This window comes from Pseudophryne corroboree, chromosome 7, assembly GCF_028390025.1.
Source record: "Pseudophryne corroboree isolate aPseCor3 chromosome 7, aPseCor3.hap2, whole genome shotgun sequence".
Taxonomy (NCBI): domain Eukaryota; kingdom Metazoa; phylum Chordata; class Amphibia; order Anura; family Myobatrachidae; genus Pseudophryne; species Pseudophryne corroboree.
The window spans coordinates 153,828,434-153,842,953 of NC_086450.1; the positions used below are offsets into that span (position 1 = coordinate 153,828,434).

At 41.2% G+C, this 14,520-nt stretch overlaps 1 protein-coding gene across 1 annotated transcript in view; it reads right to left on the reverse strand.

Moving 5' to 3' along the window:
• The window catches only part of LRP1B (LDL receptor related protein 1B), a 1,835,733-nt gene that overhangs the window by 108,566 nt on the left and 1,712,647 nt on the right, over nt 1–14,520 (reverse strand). Inside the window, exon 75 of the mRNA XM_063932605.1 lies at nt 6,561–6,695. Coding sequence (XP_063788675.1) covers nt 6,561–6,695 — 135 coding nt within the window. The remainder of the gene's footprint in view (nt 1–6,560; nt 6,696–14,520) is intronic.

Here is a 14,520-nt window from a genome sequence, read left to right on the forward strand (position 1 = left end):
GTGCCTGACCATGGAGGAAAACCGGAGCCTACTGCTGTAGTTACCCGGCAACCAGGGCTCGGGAGTGTACAGCGCCGCTGGGAAGAGATGGAGCCGCAGCAGTGAATGTCAAAAGACATATACACACTGCTGCAGCCCTTGAAGTCTTCACTTTTCTTCTCAAAAAGCTCTTCTTAGGGCTGCCCAGAGCAGCCCCTCTGTTATGTGCCTGCTATCTGCGGCACCAACTACAAAACTGAGCTCCTGTGCAGGGAGGCGGGGTTATAGAGGAGGCGGCGCTATGCATTCTTGGAACAGTCAAAGCTTTTCAGCCTGTTGGTGCCTCGGATCAAGATCCTACTCTACAACCCTATGTCTATCCTTGTGGAGCCCAGTATACCCCGCAGCAGAAATGTGAAGGATCCCAATTTTTAAGAAGAGATAGGGTTTGAAGGTACAGTATGGACTCTTTACACAGGTTGCTAGCACAGTATATCTGTTGAATGTCACATGTGATCTCCATGAGAAGCCATACAGTGTGTAGATCTTGCCCCAGCACAGAGGCGGATTGGCCATAGGGCTCACAGGGAAGATTCCCGGTGGGCCGACGCACGCGCAGGGCCTGTTTTGTTTGTGGTCCTATTTATAGACATAATGAATAAGATGCAAAATAATTTGCATATATGAAAATTACTTTGCCACTTAGCCTGTGATTGCAGATGATCTAGTGTATGCTCTGTCTGCCTGCTTGGCTGACATATAAGATTGAGTGAATATTGATTGGGATACGGTTGGTGTAATAAGCAAGAAAATATATCTTTCTAAATAATTATATAGTTTTCTAAATTCTGAAGGTGTATCATATAATGTGCTCATAATATTTAATTTTATTTCCATTTAACTTCCCCCTTGATGCTAGACATGCCCACTATCTGGAAAGTCTTGGGGGGAGGGTGCTGCTGCCATGGCTAGACCTTACACCTCTGATCCTGCCCATGTGGGGCAACTAGTACAATTTTTTCCAGGGCCGCTTTTTGTTCCCAATCAGCCCCTGCCCCAGCATATTATAAAATAAAACATAAGTGAAATGAATATATGTAAATGCCTTTAAGTATTACTTGTTTAAATAGTTCTGATGTTGTCACTGATAACCAGAGAGCCTTAGGGTCATCAATTTACTGTTAAACTTTTATATTCTACAGCAGCGGTGGCCAACCTGTGGCTCTTGAGCCGCATGTGGCTCTTTCTTTATTCAAATGTGGCTCCCAACACTCTAAATCATGTGACCACAATAGATACAGAAACCGATGCACTCCAGCCAGACACGCAGCAGCACTACAGGGACTGAAAACTGAAGGAGCCAGATACTAGAGGTGAGACACCCACAAGCAAACAGAGGAAACATTAGGGACTGCCGCAATGGCATGAGTTGATGGGGGGGGGGGCTGTAGTGATACATAAGTGTGGGCTAGAGTGACACATGGCAGAGCTGGCTGGAGAGACACAGGAGGGTCCTGGCAGGAGTGATGCGGGAGGGTGGTAGCAGGAGTGAAACATGGGAGAGCTGGCTGGAGTGACATAGGAGGGTGATAGCAGGAGTGACACATGGAAGAGCTGGCTGGAGTGACAGGAGGGTGTTGGCAGGAGTGACACATGGGAGAGCTGGCTGGAGTGACATAGGAGGGTGGTGGCAGGAGTGACACATGGGCGAGCTGGCTGGAGTGACATAGGAGGGTGCTAGCAGGAGTGACACATGGGAGAGCTGGCTGGAGTGACATAGGGGAGCTGGCTGGAGTGACATAGGCGGGTGCTAGCAGGAGTGACACATGGAAGAGCTGGCTGGAGTGGCAGGAGGGTGTTGGCAGGAGTGACACATGAGAGAGCGGGCTGGAGTGACACAGCAGGGTGTTGGCAGTAGTGACACATGGGAAACCTGGCTGGAGTGACACAGCAGGGTCTTGGCAGTAGTGACACATGGGAGAGCTGGCTGGAGTGACACGGGGGAGCTGGCTGGAGTGACATAGGAGGGTGCTAGCAGGAGTTACACATGGAAGAGCTGGCTGGAGTGACAGGAGGGTGTTGGCTGGAGTGACACATGGGAGAGCTGGCTGAAGTGACACATGGGAGACCTGACTGGAGTGACACAGCAGAGTCTTGGCAGTAGTGGAGTGACACATGGGAGACCTGGCTGGAGTGACACGGGGGAGCTGGCTGGAGTGACATAGGAGGGTGCTAGCAGGAGTGACACATGGGGGAGCTGGCTGGAGTGACACATGGGGGAGCTGAAGTTTATTATGTGAAAGTGGCTTTTTCAATGGATTTGGCGTTAAAAAAAATATTTTATGTCGTTCTGGCTTTTTCAATGACTTTTATACCAGGGGTGTGGTCTAGCAGGCACAAGGCCACATTCCATTTTTGCATGCGCGCCATCGGCTCGATGTCGGCTCTTTGACGTACCTAACAAGGTTTTTTGGCTCTTTGTCACTGACTGGTTGGCCACCCCTGTTCTACAGATATTAAAAGTCATCTTGGATTTTGTATAAAAAGGTTTTATATAATCATTGAACTGCTAAGTCAGTAATATCCCTATAATGTACAGTACAGCAGGGAATGCACTATGCCTCTTGTAAAAGCCAGCTGTTTATAAAATAACACTTGGAGAAATTCAGAAGTACATTATATAACTACTAGAGAAAAATCAATAATATAAAATATGGTAGAGTATCCAGGTCCCAGCTCTGATTAGTAATGTTATGTCTCTGCTTCCCAGGCTATTGCTGACATTTGTATCTAAACACTTGCAGCTTGTTGTATCGTTTCAGCGCTTCTTGGACAGGAAAAACAAACATTGCTTTCTTGGATTAAAAGTAATTTCTCAAATAATCAGAACTGGCAGTACCCACCAGAAACATTATCTCACATCCCACAGGATACCTAGAGAGAATGTGTCTGTTAAGCCTCTGTCCCACTAATCTGGGCTGAATTGACAACCACTATTGTGTATAGCAGAGCAGGGAAAGATACCAGTCCAACAATAGTCACAGATATTAGTGTAGGAACAATATTCCTCACAAAACCTCAGATACTGTGTGTTGGAAATTTGTGTGTACAGGTGTCAGGCTGTAGCAGAGTTTCTAATCACACCAGCAGATGCCTTACACCTACAAACAGCCCAGTTACTTAACCAGTGGAGCGAGTTTATTGAAGATAAAGCAGGTGAAGCCATACTCACTGTTCAACACACTGGTAAATGAAATTGAGTGAGGTGTCATACAGATCATTAGCAGGTGAGTGTATGTAGGTATTGGGTAGCAGTGCAAGAATGCTGGAAACGTGGTTAAATTAGCTGTTAATCACAGGTCTTACTGGAGCTATGTGGAAGACTACTCTCTCCCACTGTGGCACTCTCACATAGGGGGGCATTCCAATTTGTTCGCTCGGTAAATTTCATCGCATCGCAGCGATTTTCCGCTTAGTGCGCATGCGCAATGTTCGCACTGCGACTGCGCCAAGTAAATTTGCTATGAAGTTAGGTATTTTACTTGCGGCTTTTTCTTCGTTCAGGCGATCGTAATGTGATTGACAGGAAGTGGGTGTTTCTGGGCGGAAACAGGCCGTTTTATGGGCGTGTGGGAAAAAACGCTACCGTTTCTGGGAAAAACGCAGGAGTGGCTGTAGAAACGGGGGAGTGTCTGGGCGAACGCTGGGTGTGTTTGTGACGTCAAACCAGGAACGACAAGCTCTGAACTGATCGCAGATGCCGAGTAAGTCTGGAGCTACTCAGAAACTGCACAGAGATGTCTTTTCGCAATATTGCGAATCTTTCGTTCGCAATTTTACTATGCTAAGATTCACTCCCAGTAGGCGGCGGCTTAGCGTGTGCAAAGCTGCTAAAAGCAGCTTGCGAGCGAACAACTCGGAATGACCCCCATAGTCTCAAGATGACTCTGCACATGCTCAGTAGTAGCTTCAGTGGCCATCTTGGTACAGGGAATGAAGCTTCCCTTGATGAATAGCAACATGGAGTCTGCATCGTAGAGCACTTTCAACACTGTGCTTCACTTTTCACACCATTCTGTGTGCTGAAATGATATTCATGATAATGTAGGAACCAGTTAAATCATGAAGTCATGAGGCAGCCCACAAAACAACTGCTTCAACTGTAGGTAGATCAAATAAAAATGTACATCGTGCTGACTTACAGTGCGTTAGTCTGCAATATGTGGAGAAACCAGTCATATATATGAAAGACATTCTAAAACCAGCCCAGCTAATTTCAGTAGCAGATCTACTAGTTCTCTGATTTGTTTTTCTTTATGTCTGCTAATAAGACTTGGCATTTTAAATGTCTAATGAACCTGCTATTGATGTGACTGATCCCTGGAAGTGACAGGTCAAGTTTATGTATACACTACAGAGCTTGGAGTCCCTGCAATGACCTAGACAGCCACTGCATTTAGGCATCAGCTAGAGACCCATTGCAATTTTTCTTCTAAATGTGACAGACAGCTGGCCGTTCTCCAAGTCAGTAAAACTTAAACAAATAACATCTTAGCAAGACTTATGTCTGCTGCAACACTGAGCTGCTCTATGTTACAATGTAATTAAATAGCCAATCAGATTCTATTGGCAGATAAATGTTAATATCAACATTCACTTCAGTGTGTGCAGATCAGATCAATGCAGCTTGTCCATTCAGTAAACCTGTGTTTCTGCTAATATTAGTTATATATATACAGGTTGAGTATCCCATATCCAAATATTCCGAAATACGGACTTTTTTTTAGTGAGAGTGAGACAGTGAAACCTTTGTTTTTTGATGGCTCAATGTATACAAACTTTGTTTAATACACAAAGTTATTAAAAATATTGTATTAAATTACCTTCAGGCTGTGTGTATAAGGTGTATATGAAACATAAATGAATTGTGTGACTGTACACACACTTTGTTTAATGCACAAAGTTATAAAAAATATTGGCTACAATGACCTTCAGGCTGTGTGTATAAGGTGTATATGAAACATAAATGCATTCTGTGCTTAGATTTAGGTCCCATCACCATGATATCTCATTATGGTATGCAATTATTCCAAAATACGGAAAAATCCCATATCCAAAATACCTCTGGTCCCAAGCATTTTGGATAAGGGATACTCAACCTATATATATATATATATATATATATATGTATACATATAAATATATTCTAATCTTTAGCCAACCTGATTAAATATATATTGGGCTAATCTGACATTTTCAGGCCCCAACTCTGTTCCACCCATGGGATACTCCAGTCCTTCAACAAACACCATAAAGGTCACAACCAGTTCCCTAAATTGGAACTTTGAAAGTCCTGAGAAAAATTGGACTTTTGGGGCATAGAGTATCTGCCCAGCTCTGTCACCATTAAAATTGAAAGGCAAAGGAATGGAGTTCAAAAGAGGAACTTTAATTGCTGTGTGTTTTCTATTGAGGAGGCAATTCTTTTATCCCCATCAGAATCCCATTATGTTTGTAACATGTTTTTGAACGGTGGAAGAAAATTGTATCACCTGGTAAAATCCAATGCAAACAACAGGAGAACATGCAAACTCCACCCATGTAGTGGTTGGGGACAAAAAAACATGACCCAAGTGTAAAGAGACATTTATGCTAACCACTGTGTCACTGTGCTCCAGCAAGAACATTATTATCAAAGTTTTCTTTAGGATTGTGAGGCTCCCCTGATCTCTTTGTACTGAGTCCAGGCATTTAATAAAAATCCTCAGGGTACCTTTCAGTATGATCGAATAAACGGGTGACCCACTAACAAACTAAGCGGTCTCGTCATTTTCATGTTGTATCTTTAAGTAGTAGGAAAGAGTTTGGACGATGCCAGTTGGTAGCTAATGTCTTTAAATGAATCAGCCATTAAATGACCAAGTCAGAAAGAGTAGTAATAATATGAGCACAGCCTGGTTTAGTGAGGTTCTATTATGTAATTTCAGCCATATTTTTGTTTTATTCACCATGTTTGTAAAATGTGAACTGCCACACTCACTCTACAATGTCCAATGGTGTCTGCATTGTGCATTTCCCTGACTACAATTCCTAGAGTGTGGATAAAACTCTTCATTTTCTGCTTCTAAGCAGTTCTAACTTTGCTATATGCATATGAATATTTTCCTCTTTAATTAAGTTGTTCTCTATACATTAAAAATAATCCACAGATAACATGTGCCTAGATTTTTGTATATTACAAATACTCATCAGTATAAACACTGTGATGTTGACTAAAATGCATTTTGTCATTAAATTCTGCAATATCTTATGATGTTCATTTAATTAATTGGCATTGCTAATTCACTGCTGAATTAAACTCTTTAATTCCTTTCAAGTGTAAACTGCCGCTACTACATTTTGGCTATAGCAATTCTTCATTATGCGATGTGATGCTTGCTTCTGTTACGCATGGAGAATTAACTTGTCCCTATAAACAGACTGCTGCTTTTCCTGTAATAAACCAACAGCGCTTAGAATGTAAATCACGTTTTTCACATCCAAGCTAACTCGATTTTTGACACACCATCTGAAGCACCTACCTTCACATTGTCTGTTCTTCACGTTCCTTTGGAAGCCAGTCTTACAGTGACAAAAAGCAGGTGTGCTTGTTTGATTACAGTAGGCATCGTCTCCACAAGGATTTACATCTGCTTCACAGGAGTATAAGCTTGGCTCTGAAGAATTTAAATTCAGCATGAGTGCTTTTTTAAGAATAAACAAAATCAAATCAACAGTAGAGTTATTCAAAAGAATTCCAAAACCTCAAAAATTGTTTACCACAGTTATAATTTTACAACACATACATAGTGTTAGGATAAATAAACTAAAATTGTGAATATTTCATATAAGATAAAGGACTTTCTACTGCTGTTTTTTTTAAAAACAAGTAAACAATGGTGGAGTACTTCCTTTCCGATTAATTATTAACAATAACACATAACAAAATGAACAAAATGAAGCTTATATAGGACATGAAATTATTTTTAAGTACAGCCCAGTGGCATGCAGTAAAAACGTGAGGAAAAATGGCTGTCGTAAAAAGTGACATGCCCCATAAGTATATTCTTATAAATATGAGCTGCTTATTTTCAAATTGCCATTAGGGAGTAGCTTAAAGACTTCCCTAACCATTAGCATTGTTGTGAGAAAGGCACAATGCAAAACAAATTTTTCTCAACACTTGTGCATTTCAGTCAAGCTATGGAGGGCTATACAAAGGGTTTCACTATACCCAAATATTCTACTTTGTAAACAGTCCCAGATGGTATTTCACAATTGGATACATTGTTTAGTAGACTGCAACTAACATTATCAGTAGGTGAAGAGTCTCCCCTTTTATGGGGGTGTTGCATGTGGTCTCCTATGTACCTGCCCCAAATTTTTTTACAGCTGCAAAAATCAGAAAGAAACCATTTAATTCTGCTCCTGGCACAGTGATTGTACCGTAAAGTGTTCTAAAAAGACACTATGTTCTGTTTCCTCATTTCAATTGAAAATCCTGTGACATCACTACATTGATATCAAAATAACTTTCCCAACCAAGAGTTAGTGCATGTCAATGTTGCTTTCTATCACTCTGGACCAACTGAAGCACAATAGTTCTATAATATCCAGTTTAACTTCCCCATTTCTACTACTGTAGTGGGTGCAGGATGTGTGCTGCAATTAGGCCAAGGGTCAATGTAGATCTTGCATTCCCTGTACCAAGGTCACCTTTTCCACTATGCAACCTGCTCCCCCCCCCATAATTGTTGATGGCAGCTTCATCATTTCAGTAATGTTTTTAAAAAATATGGGGAATGTGCCAAGAGAACAAAGACTGTAGCACAATACTATTTCCTGTATTATGACAAAAATGATAGAAAAAGCATACACAATGGAAATAAAATAAAATGTATACAAGCAAAAAGAGCTTGACGTCAAGAAGAAGATCCGCCATAGGGAGGACATTTTGTATTGGTGTTCAGTATGCATGGTGGACAATTTCATATTACGGTAAAATAATCAGCCCCAAGGATCTAATTTAGAGTTAAGAATAAGTCTAGTTAGGAAGACTGCCTTTTGTTAAACCATGTAGTGCTGCAATTGAGCAAATTTAAAATGTGTGCATTGATTTAGATCTGAGAGTAGGATGCATTCTAGCGAAACTGTAAATTGTAGTGTTTAAATAAAACTGCCCAGTATTTGTATGCAACAGGGACGTGCAGTGAGGTAAATGGTTGAGAAGGCTACCTGCCTCATCTCACCTTACACACGTCACTGGTATGCAACATGGTGAAGCAGCCAGTATTTTCTCCAGGTGCAAATTGGCAACTACTCTATCCAGTGAAAAGAACAAAAGTTTATTTTTTCCTCTAATAATGTCATAATGTAATCAAAAGTAAAATACAGGATCTTTTGAAAAGTAGACAAAAAAGTTATTGCTGAGGACACGGACACATAAAAATAGCTGTAATTTGGCCTAGTGTGATATCAAACAGCTCACAAAAAAGATTTACATAAAGTTAAGTATTAACTTAGTTTAGCATTTATTCTTCCTCAAAAACAAGAAAACATTTTAAACCAAAAGATGGCAAATTGTAACAAATATCAAACAGGATTCTCTGGAGAACTCAGCAATGCATATTAAAATGTAATGTTAAGATTATACGAGGTGCTATTTTAGTGCTATTATATATCAAATGCTCCTTGTGGGCCAACATAACAATATTTCCAATATTGGGTGTAAACTTTTTAGTAAGAGGTAAAATGTCAGTGCAGACTATTTGTCAGAGTACAAAGCAGGCTGTATATATGTCACTGCAGTGGGGACATACTGACTTACATTTTTCATAGTGCAGAAAATGAAATACACTTAATACCTTGGAGTTCTCCATTTCAGCCTGAAGCATAAGTTACAATAGATGTGCTTTGTAGCTACGGCAGAATTTGCAGTGATGACTTTCATATATTCAAAATAATGGTGAAGCATAGCCCAAAGATTTCCATAGACTACTTCTGAACTATTTACTACAGCAGATCTGGGCCTAATATAGATGTGGTTGTTCTTGTGATTGCTGTTGCTATCTTTTACCGTTTGCAATTGCGATAATATGCTAATATGGGCAGAAGCTAACCTGAGCATAGGGACGCCCACTGCTGTCGCATCATTTCAGTTCAATGGCGTACAACTGCTTATACATTGGTAACATCTTCGCAAATCAGATCATGACGCAGATTAGGAGTGCCTCTGTAGACATGCAAGTTGAGCTGCTCTCCCGGAACGCAGAGAGCTCTCCAGAAGCAAGTAAGATTGCAACCGCTAATTTACGCACACCCAAAAAACGTCATCTGAATGGCCATGACACACCTGCGTTTATCAACCACTCCCTGTTACAACCCCCAAATGCTGTCTTACTATCGCTCAATGTGCGACTGATTCCTTTGTGCTAATCACTGCACATGCGCACTGCACAATTTTTTTTTACCAATTTGCATACAATAACCGCTTTGCAACTGCATCTGAATAAGGCCCTATATGCAGTGCAAAACCACAAGTCAAAAACTCAACCTGTAACCAGGGCGGTGCTACCACTAGGCAGCTTTAGGCAGCTGCCTATGGTTGCAGCCCACTGGACGGCGGCAGCTCATACTGCCTATCAATGCTTCCCTTTTTGTCCCTTGCAATATGTGGAGCATTACTGCAGAGAGGAGCAGAAGACAGTTGCTAGAACAACTGTAACAATAGCCGGCAGCATGTTGCTTACTCTATGTGCATAGAGTATTAGAGCCGCTGCTGACGGGTTACATTCACACTGTCAGTGCTGCCGGCTGATAACAGTTGGCCGACTGAGGCATCCCTGCTGCACTGTCAGTGTGAATGTAACCCATGTTATTCTAGCAACTGTCTTCTGCTCCTTTCCACGGAAATGCTCCACATATTGCCGACCCGCAATACAGACTCCAGCGATCTCACCTTGCATTTTACACCCCCCCTCCGCATAACAACCCCCCGCGACTGCATCCTGAATATTACAGACCACCTCTCCTGCCCAACCCTTCATTATCGCAACACAGACTGCGATCACTGTGTACAGCCTGCACAAGGGGTCGGATCCCTCATATTGTACCAGACACAGCAGGATTAAGGACCGGGGGATCTTTGGGTAAGTGAGAGCTTCACTTAATATATAAAGGTTGGGGGTGAAAGGGGGGAGATACTTAAGGGGTGGGGGGTTATTAAATCTATACAATAAAGGGCGGGGTGAGTGTGCATTTTTAAAATTTATGAGGGCTGGAGTTGCTACCTGTGTTTCTGGAAGGGGGAAATAAATTACATTTATATATATATATATATATATATATATATACACAACTGGAGGTCCAGCTCTCCCGTCAATAGTAGTTATGCGCTGGGTGCCTGAACGAGGAAGCAACAGCAACAGCAAGTGGATGGTACGGCACTCCAAGCGTCTCAATAAATCAAATTCAAACCAACATAGGGAATGACTATGTTGGTTTGAATTTGATTTATTGAGACGCTTGGAGTGCCATACCATCCAGTTGCTGTTGCTATCTATATATATCTATATATATATATATATATATATATATATATATAAAAGGAAGGAATGGGGGTAGCGACTAATTGCCAACGCGTTTCATCACAGACTTCATCAAGGGACCCCTTGATGAAGTCTGTGTGATAAAACGCATTGCGAATTGCTGCTGACCTCTGACTCAGATAAGAACTTTCTTTTAATTATCTTGCACTGATTTTTTTTACATATTGTGTATATACCTTTTACCCCCCATTCCTTCCTTCCTTCCATAGATTCACATAATTCAGGGATTTACCATCCCTGTATTTTTTGGGGGACCAGCAGATGCCCTATGGTTTGGGAGTGTCAACATACAGTCATATGACATATAACAGTAATGTCAGAGCCAGTGGCTGTGCACGCCCAGATGAAGCAACACTTGAACTGCTTGGTTGGGCACCATATAGTGTCTGCCAGCATGCAAAAGACTTGAATTCCCCCCAAACAGGTGAGGAGCAGCATTAGCCTTTTTTTTACACACACACACACACACACACACACACACACACACACACACACACACACACACATATATATGTATATACATACACAAGGGATTGTAGAAACAACAGGCATTGGATGTAGTTATGTGACTGGCGGTCAGGAGACCAGCGGCCACAACATCTCCACTTACATCCCAACTCTTGAGAATCCCGACAGTCGACACCCATAGAGTGGGAATAGAACCTGTGGCGACCGCAGCGAGCCCACAAGAGTTTTCTTGCGCTCGCCTCCCCCGCCGGCATTTTGCTGCTGGTATCCTGGTAGAGGGATGCTGACTGCCGGTCACTCATACCCAACCTGCAGGCACAGCACCTGTCTTAAGTGCCTTGGGTCCCCAAAAGGATTAATCCAGCCCTTGTCTAGTGGTTCTTGAGCACCCTGGGTAGAGCAACTGCAGCATTATAGCAGCAACCTGTCCTGAAGTTCCCACTAATAGGCCCTACACTCTGGACGATTAGTGCGATTTGCATGATGATCGATATGAATCGATATCATTCAAATTGGCTTGCATTGAAAAACAATAAAAAAACAATGATGAACGATCGCAGGGGCACGCATCGTTCATCGTCGGTGCCTTCATACTAAACAATATGAACTATATATTGTTATTTTCTGAATAATATCATTCATATCGTTCTTAGATATCGACCAATGTGTAGGGCCCATTAGAGTCAGCATGCTGGACAGGATGTTCTAAAAGAAAAATGCAGTAAAAACCTGTTTTCTTGGTTATACAGCATTTTCTGTATGTAATAAGACCGGTGTGTGGTTGGGGGAGGTGCAGCAGGCTGAAGTTTTGCGTAGGGCATCGAGAAACCTTGCACCGGCCCTGCCTGTAACTCAACAAATTTTGGGATTCACTGTCTAGCAACCACAGTGGAATTATTGGCACTGCACAGGGCTAGGTATGCGATGCAGGCATTTTTGCATTTAATGTACTAAAATATTGTGCATGTACAGCAACAATGGGGATGCCAGAGATGAAGGTTAAGAACATCACTGCCACCATTGTGATTTCTGAATATACCATGTATCCAGGATCAACTGACAAAAAAAACCAAAATATATTGGATATAGACAATGACACCCCCCTTACCCCTCCCAAAGATCGATCTTCAATGCCCATCCCTATGCAAGGCTCCGGCTGTTATAGAGACTGGTGGTTAAGGGGTGCTCATTAATGTTGGTCAGTACTCTCAAGGACCCTGCTTTCCTAAACACGCACATTGTTGATACATGCAAAATGTAGACCCAAACGTGGACCACAGTTTTTGCTGTGGGGCATGGTAATGCCTTTTTCTACTTCCGGGTCACAATATGTGCTCTGTGGCTGTAGTGAACATCATGTATCAGCATGGCCTGTTAGCCACAACAGTTGGCTTGGCTTCCTCCTTCTCTTCCTTTTGCTGTACATAAGATTTGCTAAATAGTTTTTGTACATAATATTGCAGTGGAGCAACAACACCGACATACTGTACTTAAAATGAAATTTTAATAATCAACGCAAATATAAAATTATAAATATAATTAAATTGTATATATTTATTACGGAGTCATCCAACACAGCTATTACATCTGAAGGTGACTCTCCCACAGTACATTGTCACTTTATTGTGTTGACAGTTCTTTAGTTTATGCATGCTGAAAAAATAAACTTCAGTCTAGCAGAGCAATACTATTGCTATGAGACCATTTGGATTAAAAACCACCATCTTGTACATAAAATAATATTTATTGTACTTTTCCCAGAACATCAGCTTGTCTACAACTATCTGTGCATCAATGTTAATCATACTTGCCACACTCTGCCAGAATGTCCAGAAAATTCTGGATTTTCAGTGAAGTATCCAAGCCTTCTAAGAGAGCAGGTCAGCCATCCTGATCTGGTGGTTCCATGACATGACTTGTTGTGATTTGTGGCCCCGTCCACCAATAAAAATTTGTCAAATATTTATTATTAACAGTTTCTTGTTATATAGTGCAGCAAATTCTGTTGTGCTTTACAATTGGTCACAACATTGATAAAACAAAATTGAGTAATAACAGACAGTCAAAGAGGTAGGAAGGTCCTGCTCGCAATCTTACAATTTATACTGAAATATGTATTAATACACAAGGATATGTGTTATCTATTGCATAACAGTCCACCAAATTGCAAAAGTTCTTTTTAGGCTGTATGATATAGTCACACAGCAATGTTGGCCAGGGTAGGGAGAATGGGAAAGTGAAGAGAGATAAAATTTGTGAAGATATGTGTGTACAGTACAGAGGGGATATAATTGGACATGAAAGTCTATGAAGGTTATGTGTGCTGTTCCAGAATTTAATAAGCTGGTCTGAAGAGGTGAGTTTTCGGTGAACGCTTGAAAGTTTGGAGACTAGAGTAGAATATTTTTGTGCATGGGAGGGTATTCCACAGAGTGGTTGCAGCCCAAGAAAGTACTGCAATCGTGAATAGCAGTTAATAATGAATGTGGAAGAGAGACGTAGATTTTGAAGAGCAAAGAGGTCGGGTTGGGAGATATTTTGAGACAAGTGAAGAGATGAACAATGGTGTAGTTTGGTTAATCACCTTGTGTGCAAGTAAAAGTATTTTAAATGGAATACTGTAGTATACAGATAAACAGTGGAGGGACTGAACGATCCACAGATGAGGAACGTCTAACAAGGAAGATGCATTCAGAATAGACTGTAGTGGTAAGAGTCTTTTTTTGGTAAGACCAGTAAGAATACTACTGCAACAATCAAAGTGAGAGATAATGTAATTTGGTTAATCACCTTGTGTGCAAGTAAAAGTATTTTAAATGGAATACTGTAGAATACAGATAAACAGTGGAGGGACTGAACGATCCACAGATGAGGAACGTCTAACAAGTAAGATGCATTCAGAATGGACTGTAGTGGTAAGAGTCTTTTTTTGTGAGACCAGTAAGAATACTATTGCAACAATCAAAGTGAGAGATAATGAGAGCATGGATTAGAGTTTTTGCAGTGTCTTGAATCTAAGAAACTGTTCATAATTATAATGTGGTCTCTGAGTTGACAGCTGTCAAGCCATCCACACAAGTGCAGTTGTGTCAGCAAACTTGAATATTACAATGCTCTCGACTCCCTCTGGCAAAACTCATCATTTTGCTAATTATTTTATACTGCATATTCAGCTTTGATGCAGTATATAAAACAAAGAGGTAGGACTGGTCAGTTTTCCATGTATATCAAGACAAACAGATCAGACTGGCTGTATCCTCTATACATTATAAAACACACATAGATAATATAGAGTAATACTGTAAATCTTATAACCTGTAAACGGTGTTTAGTCAGCTAGTGAGCTGAATTTGCTGATAATGCCTCTCAAATATAACCACCAGGTCCAGCAGAAATCTTAATACTTAACACTGAACAGTTAAATTTT